Here is a 27,648-nt window from a genome sequence, read left to right as displayed (position 1 = left end):
AATAAGGACTGACAGCCAGCTGTGCCCAGACAGAAGCAGCAGACCACAGCATGCAAACGCAGGGACAGGGAACAAAAGAGGGAGAAGAGCAGCAAGGGTATGACAGAGTTTGATGTGAGATGGGAGACTAATCAACCTTCTCCATGCAAAGAAAGAAGCAGTGCAAAGAAGCCCCTCAGCCAGCCCTTCATGTGGCTACTCACAGGTACAATGGCAAGAACAGTCTTTGCCTCCGTGTGCCGGAAAAGTACATCCAAGAAAGAGATGACCTGTATGGTCTTGCCCAGGCCCATGCTATGTGCTAAAATACACCCAAACCCACTGCTGGTTTTAAATCTCTCCAAGGACTCGACCAAGTTGTCATACAGGAATCGGATCCCACCAATCTAGACATAAAAGTAGAAAAGGTATTAGAATGGTGGGAGAAAAAAAACCCAAGATGGGTATGTATTTACAGAGTGGCAATTATATCAGGATTGCATAAACCATTAAAATATAAAGGGGATGCTTCAAGTTCACTGAAGTACTCTAATCTGGGGGAGGCTCAGAAACTCAGTATTTTTAGATACTCATAAAATGTCCTAAGACTATATCAATAAATCAAAATTAATTTGTAGCTAGAGAATCTGAATTGGGGTTGATTAGTTTGCTTATAATTTTATTTTTAAAAAGTTCATCTAAATATACAAAGGTCTGATAATACAATAGCCAAAGTTATACAGAGCCTTGGCATCCCATTAATTTGTCTGTATCATTTGACTGTCCACAACAGTCACTACCACAACCAGACTGGTCACAGAGCTCACCAAAGAAGTTCTCCTGAGATTGCAAGGCAGGCTTGTCTGAAGTCACTGCATTTGCAAGACTAACAAAGCCTACCTGATGAGGTTTTACTGCATGTGCAAGCTGGGGAGCCAGGAAAATGTCCTCTTCGTTTGGTGGATGATTGATGTTGACAATGACTTGCCCCAGAGCATCTGACTGATTTAAGGCATCATTCACATGAGAGCCACTGCTCTCTTCACTGCCATCCTCCTCCCCTTCATTGCCAGAGTCACTGCTGTCCACAATTTGGAGGGCATCATCCTCTCCTGAGCTCAGCTCAATCACTTCTGTAAAGTAACCAAAGCAGGAGAGAATAAGGGCAAAGGTGAACTTGACATCAGGGTTTATCATACATGGAAAAAACTATCAGGAAATAAGGCTACCACCTCCTTTTGCAATTCCACACTGGCCTAATGACCCATTCTGAACAAGCAGGCATGATACAGACAGACCAGGCCCCCCAAATCAGCATATGAAAGCATGACTTTCCCTGAGCTTTCCTATGTTTCAGACAAAATTAATTTGGGCTGATCCAAACAGAACGTGAGACAGTTTCTATGAGTGATTTCCATTCTCCTCCATATGCCCTCTTAACAAAACCCAGGCATGCATTTTATCTACTGATGCAATGTCTAAGGACCACCAAGGAAATTAGGCAGAAGTACTGTATCAGAGTGGTATAAAGTAGTCAGGTTAGGTCCAGTTGGGACAAGAGACATAAAAACCACTTTCAGCTGCAGATCTGAATACTTAGATGCTCCTTTTATACACAGCAGATGATGCCACATCTCACGTAAGCATTCTTCAGCAGAGCACTGAGCAAAGTTAAGTGCATTTATAAAGCAGAAATAAACACAAGTTCACAAGAGGGCCTGACAGGACATTTTATAAATGTCACTTTGGGACTCACAGAGCAGAACTGCCCATATAATTGGAAACCAATAGGCCTACAAAAATCTGAAGTGATTCACCACTGGAGCATCTGACTAGATGAAAACAGACTTGTGGCTGAATAAACAGCATATTGTGAGAAGACCAGGCTGAGCCAATTGGTCACTTACCATCTTTAATGCTATTTTTTCCTTTAGCATCATCTTCGCTGCCACTGCTGGTACTGTCAAGGCAGATTACTTCCTCAGCCAGGACCTGAGGGGGGAGCTGGGTCGCCTCTGCGGTTCTGAAAACGATGTCCTCTACAAACATAAATCATAAACAATAAGTAATTCATAGTAATAAGGAAGGAGACAAAACTGTTCAGAAACCAGACAGTATTTCCTTCCACTTTTGCTCCAATAACTTAGTCCTGGAATTTTCCATAACAGACTCTCACTGTCTACAATACTGCTATGACTCAGCTTCCTGGGTCACACTCTGCTCCTTTCTCAATATGCTGAAACAATAGGCCATTGCTGATGGCACCCCCTGTTTCATGCCCTGACTGGGGCACACTGACCACGCAACATGCTAAAGCCCTTTGTTTCTCTTTTTTTTTTGGTCTCAAAAGTAAAAGCTGTGTTTCACCCAGCAAAGAACTGAAGGGATGATAACTGCCCTTTGTTAGCAGGGACACTGTAATAATTACATCCCACATATCATAAACAACTTTTGCTGACCAAGAGCATTTGTTTGTATATTTTAGTGCTGCTATGTGGTGAGAAAGGCTAATGGGTCCAAACAGCACCACTGCAGTGACTCAGCAATGATGTTCTTCTGGGGCTCCAACCTACCCTGCAACAGTTGAAGTGTTTTAAACAGCCCTTATTCCTTCTCTTCTATGTAAAAGTGTTTTGAACACTTGCATGTAAGGGAGAATATGCATTTTCTCAACAGGCAAAGCCAACTCAGGAACTCCTTACTCCTGACTCCTTACACAACATCCAACTGCACTTCCTTGCCCTTTACACCAGACAGAGGCTGGTCACCACTAGATCACCAAAATGATCCAGATTAGGAAACAATGCAAGATGACATATTCACCAGAAGACAAGAGGATGCTTAACCATTTATACTGCCTGCTACTCACTGCTTGCTGAAACATGCAAGAAAGGACAAGGTTACATCATCAACACACATGAACATCCCAGTCTATTGCTCCACTATCCCTGGCACAGACCAAATAGGGTCTGGACATGGCAACTCTACCAGTTAGAAAGACAAGAGAGCTCTGCTCCAGAATCCCGCTACACACAATTAATGTGTCAAAATATCTTCAACAAGATATTTTCTTCCTGGCACCTTTCACCATGCAGCCACAGCATCTTGATTCAAAACTAGCTCACAAGTGGAACTGTCTACACTGAACCAACAAGTGCTTTGGAACTGCTGCTTCGAGAGTTTACTCTTGGAAGTGCAAGTACAGCACACAAACACAGAATGGCTTGGGTTGGAAGGACACTTCAAAGGCCATCTAGTCCAACTGCCATGGGCAGGGACATCCATCCTAACCTTGAATGTTTTCAGAGATAGGGCATTTACCACCTCTCTGGACAACCTGTGTCAGTGTTTCACCACCCTCTTCCTTTTATCTACCTGAATCTACCTTCCTGCTGTTTAAAACCATTACCCCTTGTCCTGTCATGGACAAGCACAGCACTACCTTCTTCATTCAGCTTCTGTCCTTAAAACTCCTGCTTTGGTTGGCATCTCCCACTGCTTACCAGGAAGAAACTCAAGGGGTACAGTTGGAATAGTAGCTGGATAATCCTTCCGCTGCTGCTCAAGCCGTTTCCTCCTCTCCAACTCTTCCTGCTGGGCTGCCTTTGTCACGGCTTCCAGTTGGTCCTCACGCAACAGCTTTCTGAACACAGGAGCAAACGTGATTTGGTTACACTCAAACAATATCTCCCAAAAACATGAATGATTGTACAGCTGGCTCAAAAGATGATCAACAGGCTCCAGGAGTCTGTCAGCTACACAGACTGGGAACATCATCATCAAAAGATACAGGCAAATACAGCTACTTCAAGACTGTGCTTCCCAACTACAGGTAACACTACAAGTAGTCAAGAAAAAGACAAAAGTTTGACAGAAGCAAAATAATGAAAGGAGAAAAATTGGGAGTGAGTAAGCACATACATAAAGTAGGTTACCAGAGACAAGTTCTTCTATCTGAAAGGATGTTTTTTATTGATATGCAGTCTATAAACACAAAATGCACAAAGCCATGCAAAGAAGATACGTGGGAGGAAAAGGCATCAATTCCACCACAAAAAGTCATTACCCTGATTCTCTTCTGACATAGTGTTTTCAGGAACTAGGACCTCTAATGGCTTTAACAATGGTTTCAAGGGACGCTCTCAAAGCACCTTCCCTTTACAGGTAGTTTTCTTTACTTCCAAATGTTGCTCTTCCCCTGCTACAGTTTCACATGTGCAGTACTGGAAATGAAGGTGCTTTTGCCAGGGGAGAGGTGCTGTACAAGCAGTGGTAAAATCCAGCTCCCTCTAACTAGTCTTTAGAACCACCCAATCCCACACTTCAGGGACATCTTGCCCATCCTAATGAGGGAGGGGGAGATAGGAGGAGACGTCCCCAGGCCTACTCAATACTCATTCCTTTGGCTTTAAGAAAATCAATCTGCACAAACTTAAACATGAACCAGAGACCACCAGCACACTGCACACAGGGCAAGAGAAGCCACTTGAGTTCCTGCTCCATTAGGACTCCTCTGAGCATTTAAGAGTCCCCTTGAACATTATTTCATAGCGATTTATCACTCGACAACTTGTCCCAGAATATGTGGTGACTTACACAATCAAACTATTACTGCTTTATATAAGCCAGGTGAAACTGATTTCCAACGTTTCAGTCACCAGCAGTAGCATCAGCATTCTTGCTAATGAATACCCAGGATAGCACAGGAAAAGACTGTATTTTAGGCTGTTTTCAATAGGATTCACCTCAGCAAATATCTGAAACTGGTATTAACTTAATGGTGGTACTGTTTTTCTATGACATCTTTTAAAAGCCAGCAGCAATTACACAACTTTTGCAATATATTCCATAACCAAATATTCCCTCTTCTGAAATACCAAACAAGTCTGCACCCACATGCAGCACTCCAGTCTGAGATCATACTACTCCCACTGGTGAAATCCTAAGGTTTTGGAAAAGAAAAACCATCTGCTCTGCCAGCAGTGGCAAAACGTAGCTCAGAAGCAAAGTGCAGAGATTCTGTTTTCACCCAAAGGGCTCATGTGACCCTAGCTCTTTCTGTCCTGCTGCTCCTTACCTTATGTTCCTCCGCATGTGAGACGGTTTCTGAGCCCTCTTCTTTTTGGTGTCCTCAGAGGCCAGGCTCTTGTGCTGGTTCTGCAAGAGTTGCTCTGCCCGCTCACTCGGAGATGAGGTAGTTGAAGTCGAGCGCTGCCATTCTCCATCCTCCGTGTGCTCAGCATGGTCACCACTGAACACACCTTCCCGGGGTTGGTCTGCAAAGGGGAGAAGGCCATGACATGAGAACATGACATGAGAACTGTGCCAGCCTGGCTTTTACATGAGCATTCATCAGGATTTGAGCTGAGTGGGAACTGACAGTCCCGATTCTCTCTCATTTGGAAGCATGTTTCTCCAAGGGTCAACACTTGGGTCCTTTCCAACAACCACTCTGAGTGTTAAAAAGTTTTATAGTGAAGGGTGTGTTCCCAGTAAAAGCCAAGACTAACACCATTCAACATAGCCCAAAAGTGTCCTGACAAGAAAACAAGGCAAAATTGTTTCAGTCTACGTGGAGCACTTGCTGTCCCCAAGGGTTTGTGTTCCTACAGGGACCCAATGAGTTCTGATTAAAACAAGGAACTTAAATCTCTTTACCTTTGTTTTATGCTGTTCAAGTAAGGCAGAAATTTCCATTTATATGACACCTTCCAAGTTAACAGAACCATCTTTCAAGTTAACAGAACATACCATGTAAGAGGTTATCTGGTTCAAACACTGGGCACCTCAGTGGTTTTAGCACCAGGCTCCACTCTCATGATTTAAATTGTAACTTCCAACGAACTTTTTAAAAAACAAAAAGTAAGTGGCAATACTCTTTCTACATTATAAATCACACGCATTCTTTTTTTCTCTTCATTCTCCAATTTTCAGACTTCCATTAGCACTTGATTTCACTCTTAAGGCATTATATGAAATGACACCTTGTTCTATGTGACACTTGGCTCTTCAACAGGCTGCCAGTGGCCAAGCTAATGCTTCCAGAGCACAGAAAGGAGATGTTTCTGTTCAAAAGCTTCCCTTGAAGCAAACTGTTTCTGACAAGCATTGTAATAGCTTCTTTGAAGCATCTTGTCCCCTTGTGTCAGGCAAAGAGATACCCTGAGTCTCATCTTGTAATCAGCTTTCTTGCTTACATTGTGTATCCGAGTTAATGACTGAACTGCAATGACACTTAGACAGAACTTTGAAGGAAAGAAGACATCAGTGCAGATGAATGTGGCAGATGAAGTAACACAGAACCCACAAACATCTCATTGTGACTCTGTGGGATCTGGAGACAAAGAGCATCCCTTCTCAAAAAAGCTGGGAGCTTAAACAAAGGATGTTTCAGTGCAGCACGTTGCACCTACAGCTCTCACATTAATATGCCTATTAACTTAAACTTACCACCAGCATCACCTCTTAAAACTGAGATGACAAGAAGTAGATTCAGACCTTGGGCAAAAGCACTAACTTTGCAAACTTCCTCTCCAGACATCCCACCAGACCAGCCCCAGTATTTGCTCCAAGTCTATGTCAGAATCCATTTAGGACTTCAGGGCTCACCCCACCATAGACCAGCAGAGCGGCTCAAACATTTCTGTGAACATCAGTCTCTGCCAGTCCTACACATACTGGAAAAACAGGTATCCACAGCTTATGGGATGAAACAGATCTCACGATGAATGAAAGAAAAGTTACGTTGCATGTGAAGATTAAGGCTAAGGGGTTTGCTGCTACAAGTAGGGCAGTTCTCCTACTGTAGCCAAGGTCTTGGAGCTCTGTCCTCCCACCATGCCTCCTCAGACTTACAAGCTCAAATACCACGCTCACTTACAGACAGAGAACTGTGCTGGGAATAAACCCAGTTTCCCAGGCTTCCCAAACAACAGCTCTGCTATTTGAGCTACAGACACATTTTAGTCACATTACCTGCAATTCTTCAGCACTGTTTCCTTCCCCCCATCCCTCTCGACTCCTGGTTATATAACTAGATCAAAAGATTGGATGAAATAGGGCAAAGGGAAGCAGGGAGGCTGCACACGTGATCACATGCTCCAGGATGAGTCATTAAACCGGAGACAAACACTGCCATGGTTACATTGCTGCCATCTCACCCCGGGCTGGAGGACCTTGACAAGGCACCAGAGAGCACAAAGTCATGCTTGTTTGGAAGAGGAAGCACTTCCCTCCCCACACTCCAGCAATTACCCAGGTCATCTCCTCCGGCAGCCGCTCTGCCAGGAGCGGGTGTGCTCTGGCAGGAGCACTGTGCCAGGAAAGGGTGTCTTCAGGACAAGGGTGATACAACAAAATCCAAAAGCTCAGCAGCCCAAGTCTCCTCTATGTTCTCATATTTGTTGTGCAATCTCTATGTAGACTCATTCTACCTCTGCATTTTACCTTTTCTCTTAATCATCCCTAATACAAAATCTGCTGAAACCTACAGACAGCTGGATCAGCAGGTTTTTTAAAAAATATAATTCTCATCTGACCAGGAATCTGAAACACAAAATCTGATGATAAATTTGATCCTGCACTGAGTACAGGCCCTCATTCACCACAGCCATGTCTGCTCAGGCTGGTGTTTGTCCTGCCAATGCAAGTTCTGAGGTGAGGAACACAATCTGTGCCTCAGCCCACATTCCCGACACATACGCATAGAGATACTGAGAGTTCTTCCACACTACTGACAGCACTAAACATCACACTGATTCAGCTGCAGTGGGATTCAGGGGACAGCCGGATTCCTGAGGCTGCTCCCACCCTTGCCACCACCACGAATAAATCTGCCTTTCACAAAGTTTAACTAACACAATGATAAAATCGCAAGTCTCACCATGCATCAGCTCCCACCACACCTGTGGCACGAGCTGGCAGTTACAAGCAGGAATTGTTTTGTTGCTGCTTTGTATCAAACTCCTGATTGTGTGCACAGCCTAAATCTTGCTGTATATAAAAAGCCAGGCTCCAGCTGTAGCCGTGTGGCTGCACTCCACCACAGTGAACTCCAGACTGTGTAACTGGGACCCACACTGGGACAGAAATGCATTAAGAAACAAACTACACACAAAGAAACCTATTTTGCATAAGCACAGGATAGATCTTTGGGTTGGAGGGAGTGTGGGAACAGCCTCATCAAACAGGTCCTATCTGGTAATCAATGGAATAATCCTGCCCCAATTTTGCAAAACCTACATCCACAACAGAAATGCAATTATGGTTTTGTAACAGGAGCTCAACATGCTACTCTGACATGGTTACACAAGTAGCCTTCTACGCAACACAAAAACTCATCAGCCACGTTTGCATGTTGACAACTGCCTGACCATGCTGAATCTGTTACTGCACTCTAGGAAGACCTGGGCAGTTATCCACGATGCCTCCATGAGAAGAGCACTGCCACGAGCCTGTGGGTGACAGCCCAGCACAGCGAGATCAGCCACATGTGCCCAAGTACAGTCAAGAGAAAAAGCAGGCCCAGGTCTCTAAGCAGAAGGCAGCCATGGGTCAGGTATGGTTGCTGGCAAGGATGTAAATCCATCCTGTCGTTACACACTGGGCACCAAGAATCAGCTGGAACATCAACCGCTGGGTTCACACCAGCTGTTCCATGTTTTGCAGTGTCCTCAACAAATCTACAAAGAGGGTTTCCCCAAGGGAACTGGTGAGAGCATCAATGCAGCTGTTCCTTCCGGTGGGTTACAGCTCTGAGAGATCCCCATGCAATTCCCACTGGTCCTTGGTTATGGGCACCTGCACACACCCAGGCACTCTGTCCTGAGAGGTACCAAGAGGGACACAACTATCCCTTCTCATGCACTTTAAAGGTTTGAAATGTGTCTGCCCTCTCAAAACCCAACAGACCTGATTAGAGGATGGCTCTGGTTTGTGCTGCAGACCGGGGGTTGCCAGTTTTCTTTGCTCAATAAGCAGCAGCAATCACCATCCCCAGCTGTACACACAAGCAGAGGGAGGTGTTTGGTTTCTCCACTGACACTTGCGTATTGCAGTGATACAGTTTAGAAGTCTCTGTAAGAAAGGGAGTCATGACTGCTCTGTGTAACTGCTTCAGATGCTCCCTATGGGCTGTGACTGCCAGAGCTGGCCCTAAACAGGTGAGTCATGATGTGTAACACAGCAAAAGATTTGTCCCACAGTCAGGCACTTCCTATTGCACCCAAGCTTACAAAACTCACCTCATGACCTCCTTCTCAAACTTCCCTTAAAACAGCACAGGATTCAGCCTGGAGAATATTCTCCAGCATTGTCAATTCAGCAGTGAATTGCTCTTGACAGCCTGCTCTGCAAAAAGGCTCAGGTTGCTGTGAAGTGTTGTGAAGCAGCAGGTACATTGTTTTGAGGTGTGAGATGTGCTCAACAGTCTTCTGACACCAAGGTGTGTGAGAAAACAGTGTTACAGCTGCATGCAAATCTCCATGCTCCAAGGCAGACCTCATTAAGTCCAAGTGTTGTGCATCCACAGTTCAGCTCTAGCGACAGTCCGACACTCCTACGAGTACAGAAATTCCCGTTCAGAATAAGACCCGAAGGTCTCCTACCTGAGGCTGCTGGATGAGAAGGTCCAAGAGACCCCTCAGTGGACAAAACACTGTAAGATGGTGACTTCCTTGCCTCCTCAGTTACTAGATAGCTAACATGGCTAGCCAGAGGTACACCCTCCTCCTAGGAGGCCAGTTACTCTGCCAGGGTAACTCCAGTGAGTCCAAGGAAGGCATAACACTGAAAACCAGATACTTGTTGATTTCTAAAATCAGTTCACTACAAAAACTCAGGATGCTGAATAGCACAGTGTGGCTCAGTCTCTGGGCATTACTTCCTACCCTAAGGACAGGGATGTGCATGCATGGTGAGGAAGGGAGCTGCATGCAGAGCAGCGAGGAGTTAATTCTTATTTTGGGAGCTCTCTTTCGTCCTGCACAAAGAACAAAGAGCAGTTAAATATTATTGCAGTTCTTCTGGGAAGTTCCATGCGGTTTGTGGGCAAAAGCTTGTCAGAGACTAGCTAGTACTAGCTAGTGCTACTACAGCTGGTACTGAGCTGTCAAAGCAGGAATGGGAGGAGCACTGAGGGATGGCAAAAGAAAGTCTAATTGCACAGCTCCAGCTGCAACACACAGTCCCTGACACACTGAACTACAACTGTGCCAAAGGCTGGAGGAGCGACTCCACAGAGCTCTGACAGCCTGGAATATGCTCTCTGGGGTTACGTGACGTTTTCCCAGTGCACTGGGGGCTGGAGCAGTGCGTAGATGATGCCAGAGTGCAAGTGTACCTGGCACCTGAAGAACAGCAGTTCTTTAACTGTGGCACAGCAATCATCTTGGAGGCTGGCAACATGCTCCACCTCATCTTGTACTCAGCTGTGGAATATAAATTAAATATTTTCAGAGTATTCTTTCTCTGTATGCTACTGGTGCAGCTGTTGCATGGAAGCCATACAAGAAGGGAAATGTCTGCACAGAGCACCCTCTCACAGAGGTGGCATTGTGTGAAAACACTTGAGCACCCCAAGCTGGGCTGAAGGCAGGAAATTCCGTGTGAAACCCCTCAAGAACAGTGTAGGCGAAAGTACGGGGGAAGCTCAGACTTTTTTCCTCCAGGCACTACCTGTTGCAACACCCAGGAGAGGCACAAAGCCCTCTCGAGGAGCTTGACACACATCAAAGCCTGATTGCTCCCACCCGAAGCACACTTTAGAGGGGGACGGAGTAGGACGCAGCCCCTCCGGGGGGACTCGGGGCCGCGGTTCCCCCCTGCAGCCGCCCTTAGAGCAGCTAATTAGCAACAAGACTTTGTTCTCTTCGGAAAATAATCGGGCTCAGTCTTCGACGGCAGGACGCCCCTCCCAGCCAGCAGCGCTTAACAAAGCCCTAATTATGTAAGTATTATATAACCCGGCACACCTGCCCCCCCGCGCCGGCCGCGCTCCCCCCGGCTCGCCGGACCCCGCGCCCGGACACCCTCGACCCTCTCCGGCCGCCAGCAGCTGCCACTCGCTGACAGCACCGAGCCGGGACCTCACCCTTGTCCACTTATCCACACAGAGCCACGGCTGCGGGGAGCTCCCAGGCCTGGCACTGTGCCCTGGCCAAGCGGGACAGCCACGGCGTGAGCCTCGGGCAGCGGGACCTGCGGCCCCAGCCCCCAGGAATGCCCGCCTGGCTCCTGCGAAACGCAGCCCACCGACCAGAGCAGTGACCGACCGCCCTGGCCCCAGCTCTGCCGGTGTCCTGCTGAGTCACAGCCACGGTACTGCCAGGCAAAAGGCATCTTTTGGGCTGAGCCTGCCCAGCCCCAGAGCTTGCCTGCTCCCAGGGGAAGCTTCCCTCAGCTGTCACGAAGCAGGTACATCTTCATTCCCGTTGCTGATTTATCTAGGAGTTAACCACCTCAGGTGTGTCGTTCATACCTGTCACTGTAACCCGACATGGAGACTGTCATGTTGGTATAACAAATAGTGCTCCTTCAAGTCTTTCATTTCTCTAAGTATCTGTAAAGCAATCACTTGCTGTGGGTTCAAGATACCTGCATGAAATCTGCAGATTGCTGGTGAGAAGGGATGGCAGGCTGCCTCCATCCCCAGCCCAGGACCAGAGGATGGAGGGAAATGATGTGAAATGAGCTCTGAACTAAAAATGCCACCAGCACTGACTCCATGGGCCAGAGCACAAGGAGGCAGCCAGACCAGGAGCACACAAAAGCCAAACCCATCTCCAGACTCCCTGGGCAAGGAGTAAGCCATGGAAAACTTTAGAAGATAAATTATAAGGCAGTACTGCCCTTCTTTTTTCCTTCAGAGGTCTTTCAGCATATCAGTTACTGATGAGGTTATGCTGCAGAATAAAACTCCTTTCCTGGCCTGAAGGAATCCTTCAGGGACAAAAGGCAGCAGAACTGAAGGGCAGAAGCAAGGAAGATACCACCCAAAAACCAAAGGGAAGGGAAGCAGCCAAGAAATGCCGAGAGGCAAACTGGAATATCAAACTGCCAACTTTGGTGACAGACGATATATCTTCTAACCCTGGGATTATGCAAGCAGAACCAGGCCCCAAATACCCAAGAGATCTTGTTCTGGCTGGGCCTCAATGCTGCAGACGCTGAGACCCGGGTTACATAAACACCAAAGAGCACTTATATAACTGTTGTATGGCACAGGCTCGCAGCCACCGGCACCCCATTGCCACCAGAGTGTGGCAGGGAGCTGCTCTGGCACCCAGCCTCTCCAGGACCTCCTCCCATCCCTGCACAAGCCCCTGAATGCAGCCCAGGTGAGGTGCCCCTCAGGTCATCCTCCCTCTCACAGGCACCACAGAGGAAAGGTTCATGGTTACTCTGGAGCACCGGGCAATCTTGGATCCATTTCCTGCTCTGATAGCCAAAGAAGGTTGTGAAATTTCATATCAAACATTTTCATAGTGCCTTGAGATGGCAAAAACTGGAGAAATGCAGAACACTGCTACCTGGCATCTGTCTTCTAGATACGTAATCAAAACTACTTTTCCTAATAAAAGTCCTCAAACCTAGAATGTAAACTGTTTCCTCCTCACATGCCCTCTCTCTTGTGCAGACACTTGTGGGCATAAGTGAAGACAAGGAAACAAAGCCAGGAAAGGCACCCACTAAGGTAGCGAGGGAAGCAGGGATGGGTCTCATTTGTCCTTTAGACAGGGGCGTGTGAGAGCAACGAGTTACATAAAACTCCTGCTCTGGAGTCGGGAAGTGTTTCAGGCTCAGTGCTGGGAAGTTTTCAACAAGCTGTGCGCAGGAGGGAACTGAAACCTCCCCTTTCTGGTTATCCCAGTTAACTAGTAACCCAGAATACAGTTTTGTCAGCCAGATTACAGAAATTACCACGGGGATCTAAACACAAGTAACCGGATTTAACCATCAGATGTTATTTATTTTCACAGTTGTTCAAAGCTTTTTTAAAAAGGGAAATCTGATCTATTCCACTGAGGTGCCTAAATATTGATTTAGGTAACAAAGACACATTTCCCCTCCCAACTTCAGAAAATAGATGCATACGGGAGCTTGACATGTTCCCAGCACAGTGAATCCAGTTGCTTGCTACCATGACTTTTCTAGGGATAAATTTCAGAGACTAAGAAAAGAGGACGAGTAGGGGAGCAAGCATTCTGCATTATGCAATGATTACATAAGCATTAGTTTACACTAGGTAGCTGGGAGTTGTGATATTAGCTTTATACCAGCATACTCTCAGAGCAATGAGAAATAATAAAGAAGGGATTATTGCTGCCACACACTTCCAAGGCCACCAAAATGGCAAACAAACAACGAGCATCAGCTGAACTTTAACCTCTGCCTCAAGCCCTCACCATACCTTTGTTCCAGACCTGTTAACAGGGAGGGGGGAGAAGACAGGTGATACTCACTCCTAATTTATAAGAGCAGCGTGAGAAATAATCCCATCTTAAAGCACCCTCCAGCATCTGAGTACTCCTTTGTTGCTCATGATGGCAGTGGTATAAGAGGAGGGATTTCAAAATTCTAATACCTGGCATTTCTACTCTAGTCAGTGTCAAAGAGTTCATGAGCACAATGACCTGTGAAACACCCTCCTGTCCATCTTGTAGAGGAGAAAACTAAGGCAAAGAAATCAGGTAGGCATCAATGCTGAGGAACTCCCAAGTTGCTGGCTCCCTGTCTTATGCTCTCTTTCCTCTCCTTAAATGTAATTTCCTACTTTAACAAAACAAAACACAGTTGTGGATTTAGTTTTTTTTTTTAGAACTGTAACAAAGCACAGAACTTCAGCTGCATCCCCTTTTTCTGCTTCAGTCTCTAAAGTAATTTCTGAGGAATTTTTAAGGACTGTGTTTAATGAGGGAGGCATCACTTGGGAGAAAAATCCAAATTGTTGAGTTTGAGCCTGTGTGCCACCGCATTCCACTGGCACTTCTCCCATCAACTGCAGCCAGAAAAGTGATTGAGAGCACTGGAGAAAGCTAATAAGACCAGGATGAAACACCACCACTGAAAGAACAATCTGTTTCTAGTTTTCCTTTTCACAAGATTGGTGCTGCTGTGGGTGCTGCTAAAGGAGTTTGACAAAGGGCTGCAAAGTTTTTCATGGCAATCAGACTCAGACAAATTGAAGCCACAGTGTCACAAGGACACCCCCATCCAAAATACACAACACCCCAAAAGCTAAGCCTGGAAAAAAAAGGTTGCCAAAATTAAAATTACCCCTACAGTCAAAAAAGTAGTATATATGTGCATATGGGGAGAAAACAGGGCTCTTTAAATGAGATATCTTTTTCTTGCAGGGCAACAGGAGGATAGGTATTGTACTTCAACAAAACCTGATTTACTAGCTGGTGGGTGCTACCATAAAAATAATCTAAAAATCCTCTCTGACTTTCCAGAAACATTTATAAAATAACAAAGAGGTAGCACAGCACTGCACATACAGGTGCTTGCTACTTTGAAGACCTGGAGTGAGGAAAAGTCATGTAAACTAGAGAGGGAAAGAAACACTGAACAGTGGTTGAAGCACAAAAGCAGGGAAGAACATGATGTGTCAGTTCTGTCCCAGACTCATTCAGTGACCTTGGGCAGTTTTGTCATCTCTTGGGACAAGAAAGCTATGGAAAAGTGTGACTGAGACTCTCCTGGATCCACCAGCCAGGACACAACCTCACTAGATCAGTTACGAAAGCTTCCTCAAAGAGAAAGAATTTTCTACTGGCAGACTATGATAAACCTTGCCCCAGACTTTACAAATTGGGAAGCAATACCGTACAAGGAGGAGTTAATTTCACTCCTGCTCTCTTACTTTTGTACAAATTACCCCAAAAGATCTTTCCACCCAAAATTTTTGGAAGGCCTCTAACTTTGCATTCCCCCTCCACGTACGACCTACAGTGCCATTTCCAAAAGCATCTTCCCCTCCCCATCTTCTGTTTTTATACCTATTATCTAGACTAAGTTACATAAGCCACTTGTATCATCACCCAGATTCCTCATTTATCCAAACTCATTTTCTATTGTAATTCCTTTCTTTTCTCAGATCGCACTCTCCCAGAATTAGCTTCTTCGTCCTGCCACCACAACCAGAGAAATAAGATGGATTTTTTTTTTCCTGGAATCCACCTCTCTCACTAATGGATAACAAATATTGCATGGCTTATTCCTATAAAAACTCCTCATGATGACCACACTGCACTGCACTTTAAACTAGGAATCCAGAGCTGGAACTCCTGGGGACCATTCCTGACCAGTCTATTAAGTTCATAGCATGACTTTGGAGGTATTTGCCACATGAACAAGGTGGAAGAAGCCTGGAATCCTCAAGTACCTGACCACAAAGCAACAAGTTAAATTACAAATTTAAAAAGTTCTTCAAATCTGAACAAAGTTTTTTCTCCAACACACAACATCCTCCCACCAGCAAGCAAACTAAGTGGCAGCCATCCCCAAACTGTAAACTCCTGTGATGGTTTCACCTGCATCTTCTACTTGATAGGGGGGGGAAAAAGGGCCAAGTAGCTCTTAGTCTCTTAGGCACTAATTAGGGAATCTGGAGCAAGCACCAATAGCTCTGCCTGCCCAGATTGCTGCCCGGTCACCAAGTCACCAAGCATTTCACTGACAGAAGAAGCTCTCAAAACTCTTATCAAGTAGGATGTTGAAGGGAAAGCATTCACAAAAAGTTGCAGGGTGTAGGAGAGAGGACACTGAATATAAAATAATACTGCTATTAACAACTGCCTCCTCTCTAAAAATTCCATTTGCAGAATTACAACAGCTGGACCCAGAATGTCACACCATCAAAGACTTCAGAATTAAAACATAAAGAGCTTCCTTCTCATATCTTCTCCATCAGGCCAACAGGCACTGCAAGACTCTGAAAACTCAACCACTTTCATCCCTGCCTATTAGGGAGCATACTAAAACCTGAGCCCCACAGAAGAGTCTCAGTTCCTGATGCACTTTGCTGGCCAGTGAGTGGGGTGCTCTGGCACAGGGGTGGGAAGATGAGAGGCCTATAACAGGAGAGCAAGAGGGAAAAGAAAACAAGGGAGAAAAAAAAAAGAAAATTCAACCCACAAAAAATCCAACCTGTGTCCTACCTGGAAACTGCTGAGACTCATCCAAGAGTAACATGCTGCTCAGTGCACCAGGACAAGCCCTCTGCCCACACACTTGTTCACCTTGGCCGCACACTCTCAGACCTTCTGCTATTCTTGCCTCAGGGTCTTCAGGACAAAAGTTTCCAGTCACTCCCGACAACTCCTTATCTCTGCCCGCAGCCCAGCGAGCACTAAATCCACTCTCACTGGCTGTTCAGTTCGCAGGCGGGAAATGCCTCCTGATAAAACAGTCCAGGGTACAGGCAGGGAAACCTGCACTTAAGGTTTCTGAAAATAACTTTGGTAAATAGCTCGCGGTGCTTGAATCCACCCCGCCGGTGTGACGGGAATCAGTACGCACATATCCTCCCTGCACCCAGCCGAGACGGACCGGGGTCACCGTTACATAACTAGTTAAATATGCCTCGTGTTCAGCCTAAATAAAAACTGCCACTATCTCCTCCCCTGCTCGGGGAGTCAAACAGCACAGCCCTGCCCGAGGTAGCTGCTGCTCCACTGGGGGCCGGTGCCTGGAGCGGTGCTGCCGGGACGGTTTGGCTTCGGTACGTGCTCCCGATCGGTGGGAGAAGCCTCGGTTATACCTGGGAAAAAGAGTTTGAGAAGAGAGAAGAGGAGCAGGGAGGCCGAGTGGGTGTGTACGGGGGAGGTCTCTCCCCTCTGGAGCTGCACGCCGTACGGACCAGATCCCATTCACTCAGCCTGTGATCCAGTTCAACTAGTGGCAGAGACCAAGACTGAGAATAAAATAAAAATCCTTACATAACCATTCAGGCTCCGCTGGGGCCCCGCGCAAGGGGAATCCCAACAGACAACAGGACGTTCAGAGCAGGGGACAGGCGGGACCGTAACCCTGCTTCCAAGTTTCAGAGCACAAAAGGGAAAAAGGGTGGGAGGGAGATGCAAAAAGAAGTACAGCCGCTCTGGCTTTGAAACCAATCGCGATCCTACGAACTATTTGCATGATGCCTGCTGATTTCCAAGCAACCCGAGCAATTCGATGGAGCTGGTAACCTGTTTGTACAGTAGCAGGTGAAAGAGCCTCCTGTTCACTTCATTAAATCAGTAGCTCGCACAGCACTGTGAGTTGCAGAAGGCTCTCGGTGTAGCAAATGATTTATGAATGAGATATCCCAGTTTTTAGGAAACAACCTGCCAGAATTCGTGGAGTGGGAGTTTACTCTAAGTGAGCCTTTGTCCCCATCATCCATCTGTACCAGGACAGGCACAGGAGAGAATAAATAAATACAAGAGAAAACAAGTCCTTTAAAGCTGTGGTTGAACTCCTAAAGGCTATCCATCCTTCTCCAGTGTTACAGAGACTTTCTGCATGCCTAATTCCCTTCACAGGCACATCCAATGCCAGTAACAAGCAGCAAACCTGGGCTGACAGACAGGTAATGAAATTAGCTCGCTGCTAGTGAGCATTTGGCCATGTAATGAAGTCAGCTCTTTATTGAAACAACTGGTGAGTGAGTTTTGGGAAAACCAGGATGGGCACAAGAAACCCAAAGCAGGCTGTGTCCGAACAGCCCTGGCACAGAACCTGCAGGACTCCAGGACAATGAGCTCCTAACAGCAAAGGTTGATCTAAAGGTCTGCAAGCACAGCCAGGGCAGAGCCCAGCTACCCTGTGTGTGACTCCAGCCATTTCTATGGGACCTTTCACTTGAGAGGGTGGCAGGACACAGTGAATGCTACCATCAAAATACCCTCAGTGCTTCAGGGTACATCACAGCTTTGAAACAAACCCAAGGTGCTTTTTCACAATTAGAGCTATATAAATTTTACCAAAGAAAAGATAAACTGTATTACAATTAAGAGTCACAGTGACAGGACAGCCTTTCACCTGTGTCACAGATTCAAACAGTCTGGCTGGTACACAAGAACATAGTGTTTATAAAGGGGGAAAAGAGGGACAAATATATTAAGAAGTATACAGTCAAGGATCTTGTAACAGGCCTTATAAGGACTTTGTAGGGTTGGAATAAATAAGCAAACATGACCTCAGCATCTGACCTAACAGACTTATGAAACTATGAAGCAAGATTTAAAGACAAGTATTTGTGCAAACACAACTGGGTACTTTGCAAGGCACGCTGTGCTGGTTTTAACTGGAAGAGAGTTAATTTTCTTCATAGAAGAAGCAGTTAGTATGGGGCTGTGTTTTGGATTTGTGCTGCAAAAAGTGTTGATAATACAGAGATGTTTTTGTTATTGGTAAGCAGGACTTATACAGAGTCAAGGCCTTTTCTGCCTCTCACCCCACCCAACCAGGGAGCAGGATGGGGGTGCAGAAGGAGTTAGGAAGGGACACAGCTGGGACAGCTGACCCCAGCTGACCCAGGGGACATCCCAGACCATATGGTGTCATACTTAGCATATAGGGCTGGGGAAAGAAGGAGGAGGAGGAAGGGATGTTTGGAGTGATACTATTTGTCTTCCCAAGTCACTGTTACTGTGATGGAGCCCAGCTTTCCTGGGGACGGCAGAACACCTGCCTGCCTATGGCAAGTGGGGAATGAATTTTCTAAACTGTCTTTATCTCAACCCACTTGTCACTCTTACCCTTTCAATTCCTCCATCCCACTGGGGGAGAGTGAGTGAGCAGCTCTTTAGGGCTGAGTTGCCAGCTGGGGTTAAACCCCAACACATGCTTATTACAGCAGTCAAGGATGAGGAAAATGACAGTTCAATACACTGGGTGAAACATGTAACCTATACCTGTCCTTCTGCAGACAGCAATAAAAAGGGAATTTCTTTCTTCAGCTTAGTGTGCAAAATGGAAGAGGAACTCTTCTAGCTCTTCTACTCACAACAGCCCTCTGGTGAGGCCATCACTGTTAGGCAGGAAAAATACATATTCACACAGCCAAGAATTAGATCTGCCAGAAACAGTCAGTTTATAAAATGATCTCCTCATGGAAGGTAATCTTGTTACAGATAAGTCCATTTACTGAATAGCTTTTCTCTGAGGCCAGTCTTACCAGCAAGGAAGAATGTTCTCCCTCCCCTACAGAGTCTGAAATCTTACCCAGCTGTCACACCTCACCTACCTCATCTCAAACCACAAGCTCTTTTCAATTGTACAGCTGTGCTATACATCACAAGAGGCTTCTCAAGAAATTGTTATCACCTGAGAGGTTCCCTTGCAAACAATTTGATTCTCCTATTAAAAAAACCCAAACAAACCCAACACTATAAAGTCTGTATTTTCATAAAATATCAATATTTCCCATCCCACAGCTTTCTCATAGCCATGCTCCACATCCACCAGCTCCTTCTGCGCAACCTGCTGACCTCCAATGAGTAGCCTACAAACCCAAATTGTTTGTAAGTCATTAAACAGAAACTAGGCTTGACAGCCACATTTCACTCTTGATTATCACCTGTCAGTACACCTGTCGTTAAGGCCACTTTCCCTGTCCTATTTTCCATGTTGTTTTAGCAACATGGAAAACACACAAGACTATCAGGTTTGAGTTGGACATGGTATAAGGTGGCATTTATCCACCTAAAACAGTTCAGACAGAATCACACTTGAACTCCATAACACTATGTGTTGGCAACTGGGTATTGCTGGCTTTGAGAATCATTTGCTTTTTAAACAAACACTGCACTGTAAATAAAAATTCTTTCTGATAAGATTTAAACCAACCATGGAAAAATGAGAGGAGTTTTTCCATTGACTTTAGTGAGTTTTGGACTGAACCACAAGGCATAAAATGTGATAAATCTGTTTTTTCCTCATTTTACTTTTATTCATATAAATCTGGGTTTATTTTATTTCCCACACTCATCTAAAATAATAAATGGGGGAGTGGGAAGTCTTATATAATGTAACACAAAATTCAGGTAGTGACACAATGCAACACCTCCTGCAAATGCTTTTCAGACTCTTACCGAGGCAAAACACACTGCTTGAGATTTCAGACCAAGGTTTTCAAAGGTTGCTAAAATGTACTGAAGAAAACAAGCTATTATTAGACAAAATGGAATGATTTTAAGTTAAAGAATTTATACCACAGATATTTATCATAATCTTAATCAAAGCTAAATCCACTGAGTTACAATCCCAGTTATATTCAAGAAACTGATTCTTCATCTCTTTCTGTAACTTGCTACATTTTTGCTGCTGAAGATGACAATTGTATATGTGCACCACAGAAGCCTGATTTTGTACAAGTTTAATTTAATTCCCTTCATTTTCAGGTATGTGCAAATTTGACATAAATCACAAGCTAAGAGTACACAAAAGTGCCATTTTTTAAATGGCTTCTAATAGTTCAAGTATTTAAATACTTTACATAGATGAAGATTACCTGCAGATTAATTGCAAAATTTGTTTTGACACAGATTTAAACTAGAAGTTTCTGTTCACCTAGCCCAAAAAGATTTTATCTTGTAGCTTTCTTCTGTCTCATTCCTATTTGCATATCTGCAAGTGAAAATAAAGTCTTCTGACTCCTACTTAGAATTTTTTTGAGACTGAGTCAGTGAACTGCATGTTGAAGAAAATGTGAACAAGACATTTTCAACATCTGTAGTACAAACTACTGTTAATGAAATAAAAAACACTTTGATCCAAATGATGAGCTAGACACTTCTGAAAGTTCAGTGTTGCAATTTCTGTAAAGCCTAAGCAAGAAATTAAAAAAGATAAAGGAAATAACTCTAATGTGATATAGTGTTTTAAAATCTGAAGAATACTTCTAATTTAATTAAGAGTTCCTTCCCTCCTTCCAAACTCTTATTATTTAATATTATATTTGTACAACATATAGCTACATGTACATTTTATTTAACCAGTCATTAAAACCAGCACAATACCACAGAAAATGAAGATAAGGACCCCTTGCACCGCTTCAAACTCAAATGAAAATCACTTTGAGTGTTTCACCTCATACATTGCAACATAAAAGGGGTGCTGCCTAAAATGCAAACCAGAGGATTTTCACTTTGGCTTCTTCACACTCATCGGGCAACCTTGGCAAAGTCACTTTGCCACTCCTTACCTGTTCAAGAGGGAAAATACCACATTACAAATTTGCTAATTAGTTTCCGTGTGATTTCATCACGGTTTCAGAAGCTGCAGATGAGGGAATACAGTATCTGTCAGCAGTGACTACGTGCAGTACAAAGCTGACGATGGAAACGTTCATGGGGCAAAAGGTACCAAGCGTGACAGAGAAGGAAGTGGGACTGTCCTTTGTTAGAGATTCTCTGGCTGCTTTATGGAAAGAAAAAAGCAAGGTTTTGGCCAATAAAGCACAACCTCTATATGCTGCAAAGCTTATCAGAAAAGCAGGAAGAAGACTTGGAGCAATGTTTTGTTCAATTAATAACTGCTCGCTCACTGCTCCCCGTGCCTTCATGCTGCTCTCACGTTTGTGGCAGCTTTAAGAGAATAGATAAAACACGGGCAAAAAAACATCTGAAAAACTCCATGTACATATATATAGAAAATGCAGAGCCACGGGCGTGGGCTGCTCTTGAACTGCATAGAAGGATTTCTATTTTGTATTCCATCATACGCAATAGATCAAAGGGAAGGAGGGAGAAAAAGAAGGGGGGAAAAGTGTAGCTCTTTATAACACCCCATCATTTCACGAGATCTGCCAGGCCCTGCGCCCAATCGGTGGCTCTGAAGGAAGCAGAGCTCTGGCGTCATCACCTCCTTTTAAAGAAGTAAAGCAAGTCATTACTCCGGGTTATATAACACTTCGACTATGCCAGACTTTGTGCCACCCTCTCGAAAAGGAAGCCGCTGTCAGGGCGCCTGGGAGGCGGGCAGAGGAGTCACCGACGTTTTCTTTCGGAGCTTTCCCCTGCTCGGGATAAGCTGAGGAGACCGGGAAAGAGTCTGAACTTTCGGACAGAGCAGGCAGATGGCGAAAGGCTCAGAGACTGACCTGCACCACCGTCAGTCTGTAACCCCCTGAGCAGGGGGCTGGGGGACAGCACTCCTCGGGATCTCATCCCTCTTTCCCACAGCAGCCCTCAAGCCACACCTCACCCTGCTGAGAATAACCCAGTTCACAGGGTTACTTAAAAGCCTGGAATCAGTCAACAGACCCCTCCGAACCCCAGGCACCGCTCCTCCCACGCTCCTCCCCATTCCTGTTATCTTCCCCTCTTCCTCCCAGATTCCCTGGCAAACAGCCGGAAGGCAAGAAACCTCTGTCATCCTCCCACAACCCAAACTGCCCCAACACAACAAAATACCCAGCCAGGGGATCTGCGGCTTCAGAACGGGCAGAAGGGGAGCTAACAAAGCATCCAGCACTGGCTGTTCCCAGCAAAGCACCCAAGAGGATTTTTCCTTAATGTTGCCATTTCGTGTGTCCAGCAAATCCAGTTCAGGGGAGCTGGGTGCCTGCCCCAGGGTCTGCACAAGCATTAGGAGCTCCCCCACAGTGTGCTGGGGATGGAGACTCCTGCTAGCTGGGCAGGTCTGAGCCCCTCACACTGCTCACAGAAACAGCATTTGTTCTGACAGACAGACTGTGCTACTGGGAAACTGCCAGAATAAAAATAATGGTTCAAATCTGCAGCCTGCTGTAACAAAGCAAAGTTCCCAGAGAAATCAGTGGGGCTCTTGCATAAGTGAGAGACAAACCTACTTCTCCACTATTTTAATGTGACCTTTCCATATTACTCAACAAGCAGGATTGCTAAAACTGCAAATGCTAGCATCCAGTCTCTTTTCTCCTTTGATACTAACTCTATCTTTTGTGTTTTATTCAGCTGAATTGTGGAAACGTAGAAACCAGCCAGCTCCTAACTTTTTGAGTCTTGGGAAAACCAACACAAGCCTTGAACTTCAGATTTGTGGATGCAGAGAGCACACCCTTAACAGACAAAGCTCTTATCACTTTCAGGAACTGAGAAAACAATAGAAAGCTCTCAACTTCTTAGTTACACCAAGTCACCTGAGAAATGCATCCAAAATCTGCAGTTAGATGAGTACTTGCTGACTGAGTTACCCACAGCCTGACTTGAGGCTGAGCCCCACAGTCTGCACCTGTATGATAAAGCACATTTAAACACTCTGATCCATCAGGATCATTTTCCAAGGTAATGCAGTTTCCTAAAACAATTTGATAAAGTTTAAACACATGTTAATATGCAGGATAATACTTCACAAGTAAGTTCTTTCACAGGTAGTGATTACTTCTGTACCTCTATGATACCACACCAGCCATCCTCTATGCAAGCAGTTCTTGGCTCGGAAGACAGTCTAAGAAGTTACTACAAGCATTAAAATCTACCTGGCTGTTTAAGAACAGCAAAGTGCACAGTGGTAGTGCAACATGGAAGTTCAGGTTTGGCTTCTAAGGTTTAATAAGACCAGAGCCATTGTGTAGGCAAAATCTTAGACTTGAGCAGAGGTTTGCTTTCCCCAGGATATGCCCTTCCAGCTTCCTTGGAAATAGCACTGGTGGGCTCTAGAGGGAGCTGCATCCAGTCACAAGTAACCAAAATAAAAGAATCTAGATAGGGAAGTCCATCAAGTAGGATAAAATGGGAAGACATCAATCACCACTCTTCCCTTTTCCCCAAGAAATCCACCTTGCACTCTACAAAGTTCAATTTGCAGATTAAATTATAGGATTATCACTTATGGGCACCCATCACTCTGTAATATATACACACAGAACACAGCAGAGCTCAAAATTAAAGCCACCCTCATGATCATCTTCAGTGCTTTTCCAGATTTAGGGATGACCTGACTTTTGCTTCTTTCCACACCTTTTCCTCCAACTCATCCACTTTCAATCAACAAAAAGAGCCTGCTCTCCACTCCAAGCTTACTCTGATGGGCCTGTTGCCTTTCCTTAGCCCCTGCCACCAGCTAAACAAGGACAGGAGATCAAAGCACGTGTCACTAGACTGAGGAAGAAAGCAAGCAGCAACCAAGCCAACTGTGCCTTGTACTGCAGCAGATGGAAGCAGCTCATTACAAGGTTCCTCAAAGAGCAGCTGCTGTCTGAGGCTGCCTCGACCTTGGGATGCCCATCTGGCCCTGATGCCACCCAAAGACACAGCTGTGAAAGGCTGCTTTCTAAAAGGAGTTGAGAGATTAGAGAAGTAAGTATGTATTTCTTCCTCCTCTTCTTAAGGAATATATTTCATTTTCCAGTAGATAGGGAGGACAACTTAAGATCAGTGTTTCCTAAGATAAAATGGTGTGCAGTCTGGTCAAAAGTAGAAGGCAAAAAGATTTCAGACTGCTGGGACAAATCTCCATTTACCAACACAAGCAGGACCATCTAAATCGAGTAAAAAGTGCAGGTAAATTACTTTCTAACAGTAGTTCCTTTTATCATCCTATTTTTTTCCTCCAGCAGTATGGGCCTTTCTAAATCTGGATATAAATGATATAGAATAGGATACCATTTAGTAGGGTATTGTTCACGAGACTGTCTCCACACTCTTTTTCTGCCTGTTTCATACAGGTGAGGATAACATGACCTAATTTTTAAGAATGACTTCAGTTGAAAAGCAAAAACTGATGCATTTGAGCAGGAGGAGCCTTCAAAATGAACAGATTTATACCAAAGACTTTCCTCTCTTCCCCTGTAAGGACAGAAATTTGCTCTATTCCCAACCACATACATCCAGCTGGGGACTCCCACACACCCCACAGTTTCGTTTTGTTCCAGCAATTTGTTGGGGAGAAGAAAAGATGGAATGATTTGGGGTGGGAAGCACATGAATAACACCATCTCCAAAATGAGTAGCAGATCTCTGTACTTCAAGGATGCATTCATGTACCATTCAAAGAAGTATTAACCCACACTTCCACATGACTCTAAAAACAGATTTCCAAAATAATTTCAGCTTTAATAACTCCAGGTTCCAATGAAGTTTCTAGTAAGTAAGGTGTTAACTAATGATTTTTACCATTGGGTTACACAAGGAAATTACCCAGGCAGCTACAAATCAATCTTCCTTTCAATGTGATTGCACCCCTTGCTGTACACACCACGATGATGACCCACAAAGAGCCACAAAGGAGCATAATATTAAACAAAATCCATTCTTGCTATAATTTCATGCCAGCATTTTTTTCCCCAACCATCACTAAGTGAAAACTGTAGGCAAAGCAGATCTAGCAGGACCTCTTTAAATGAACAGGGTTTCCTCTAGCGAGGGCTCAAGGAAAGCAAAGAACTCTTCAAATCTGGATCATCAGTGGCTGCCACCTGAAGTGATGAATTCCTGCCTTGGTTTGTTGGGAAACTCAAAACTATGATATCCAGTGGCAGCTCAAGTTCAAGCAAAAAGCAGCCACTGAAATATATTGTGGATCATCTCCAGAAAGGAAAGGTAACTCTGAATCTGTCATGATACTGTCAAATGTCAAACAGGATGAGCACAGTTTTAGGAGGCCAGGATGAGGAAAAGGGTCTCTCTTCCCCTCATTCACCTCCTGTGCCAATCTCTCAGGGGTTCTGAGACTTGGCCCTGACACATTCACCCTGCTGAGGAGCTGCACAGCAAAAGAGCACATGCACCCGTGTCCTCCTCTCCTGGGACTTGCTGTTCTGTACCACCAACCACCTGTGCTCCTCATTCACCCCTCTTGAAGGGCCTGTATGTCCATAGAAACCCCACACAAACCAGTTTGGGTTTGCTCCAGCACTTTGCCAGGAAGTAGGAGGAACAATATGAGTCTGAGCTGGGAAGAGGGAACTTCTCCAGTTCTCCACTAGTCAAACAGAGATGCCACAGAGTTAGCACACTCCCAGCCCTGAGGAAAGAAAGAGGGGATGAGGAAGGACAAAACAGACAAGGTGAACAACACAGGGCAGAAGGTAAGGCCAATTCCATGGAGCTTGTCATAGCACAGCATAGCATCTCATATGTTATTATTTGGTGTTGACTGCTATATTTGTACAGTAAGAACTGCAGTACTACTGTAGTACTCGAAAACTGTTCACTGCTATACCCTAGAAGTACTGCTGTACCACACACCCTGTAATGCAAACACAACCAGCAGCCTCTGAGGACAGTGTCTGAATGCCTGTGCTCATTAAGGAATCTTTCAGAGAACCGAACAACTACTTCTACCCCTGAACTACACTTTAAAAAAAGTGTTTCATCCATATACTCAGAGGTAAGAAAACAAGCAACCTGCCATCACTATTAATAGCAGAATTACAGCAATACATATGAGTAAGAGATAATGAATTCCAGAGACTTCAATCAGAATAATCCAAAGACATTCAAAAAGTGGGAAAAGAGAGCACTACAGTGGGATTCATTCGAACACAGAACAGCTTTCCTCAGGAAAGCTCTGAGGTATGAACAGTCCCCGCATTTGAAAGGATCTGTAAAATCCATATTGGAGGTTTGTTTCCTCTTTGCTCAGATCAGCTTTTATTCCTATGGAGTTCTACACAGCCCTGAGCAACTACCAGGATCAGAGAAAGAGTGCAGGACTTGAAACAGCCCTTTATCTCTACAGTCATCAGTACACCACATTTCTAGTGAAAAAGATTTAGGGAGTTAACGAAAAAAGTTCTTAGCAGTCACGCACTGCTATCAGAAAATCAAACACGATGAAACAAGGGCTGCAACCCACAAGTGATGAGAAAACAGATGAAGTGGGCAGGGATGCCAAGGCTGGAGAAGCAGTGGAAGCCTCTGGCTAGGATTGAAGCATGCTGTCGGGATGGCTGTGCGGGCTGGCAGCCACTGGGAAGGGGTTCTGAGGGTCAGAGGAGGAGTGGCCTGGAAGGAGCACACCAGCAAAATAAAAGACCAAAGCTGTAAGAGCTCCTACATGTGATGCCAAGGTTCACTAACTGACCACCACTGAAGAAACTTATAAAGGATGGAAGCTGTGTGGTTATTAGCTCTCACTTACTCAGAAATATTCAGAAAACAAGCCTTCCAGACTCTTTGTCTTCCTTGAGGGCAGGGGGAAAAGGTTTAAGAATTGCTTACAAAAAGAGTTGAAAGCTTGTGCCATACAAGTCCAAACTAAACTCTAGACCATCCATGGGACAGCCTATACTAAATGCAAACAAAACTGAGCAGAAATGAGAAAAAGTGCCCCAAAGCTGAAGATTCAATTATCAGAATGTAAAAGGAACTCCAAGAAGATTACAAAACTGAAGTTTCACAACTATTAACTCCACACATAACATATATCAAAAAGACAAAAACAGGTTAAATGTGCAAAACACCAGTCACTGCTAAGTGTTATCAACAGGGGTGGATAACATTACATTAACCCTGGAGGGTTCTTAAGTCATTTGAGGCACCATCAGAATACAGAAATCCTAATATAAAGCCACTACTTTGCAAGCAAACAATAAAAATGTTCATTTATAATTGTTATAATCACTGTTCTTTAAAACAAGCAATTGGCTTCAGTTTGGAGGAAATATATGTGCAGCCTGCTGTCCTTCCAAGGAAGTAACTGTGAAACATTAATAATATTCTAAATCTTGTAGTGCTAGAAATATGCAAGAGCCCA

General features: G+C 44.8%; 1 protein-coding gene across 6 annotated transcripts in view; it reads right to left on the bottom strand.

Annotated features, from left to right (window-relative positions):
• RAD54L2 (RAD54 like 2) overlaps nucleotides 1-27,648 on the bottom strand; it is a 69,159-nt gene that overhangs the window by 17,414 nt on the left and 24,097 nt on the right. For 5 of the 6 annotated variants that reach the window (XM_064667909.1, XM_064667904.1, XM_064667907.1 and 2 more), the window contains 5 exons: nucleotides 5,057-5,255; nucleotides 3,483-3,622; nucleotides 1,887-2,018; nucleotides 880-1,112; nucleotides 204-386 (listed from right to left, as the gene is read on the bottom strand). In XM_064667909.1, the coding sequence (XP_064523979.1) occupies nucleotides 204-386; nucleotides 880-1,112; nucleotides 1,887-2,018; nucleotides 3,483-3,622; nucleotides 5,057-5,255 (887 nt within the window). Of the gene's footprint in view, nucleotides 1-203; nucleotides 387-879; nucleotides 1,113-1,886; nucleotides 2,019-3,482; nucleotides 3,623-5,056; nucleotides 5,256-16,139; nucleotides 16,874-27,648 lie in introns of those variants that run through there. The other variant, XM_064667908.1, reaches the window with a different exon arrangement.

This window comes from Pseudopipra pipra, chromosome 11 (genome assembly GCF_036250125.1).
Source record: "Pseudopipra pipra isolate bDixPip1 chromosome 11, bDixPip1.hap1, whole genome shotgun sequence".
NCBI lineage: Eukaryota > Metazoa > Chordata > Aves > Passeriformes > Pipridae > Pseudopipra > Pseudopipra pipra.
The sequence above is the reverse complement of the archived record's forward strand: the minus strand, read 5'-3'. Positions and strand labels throughout refer to the sequence as shown.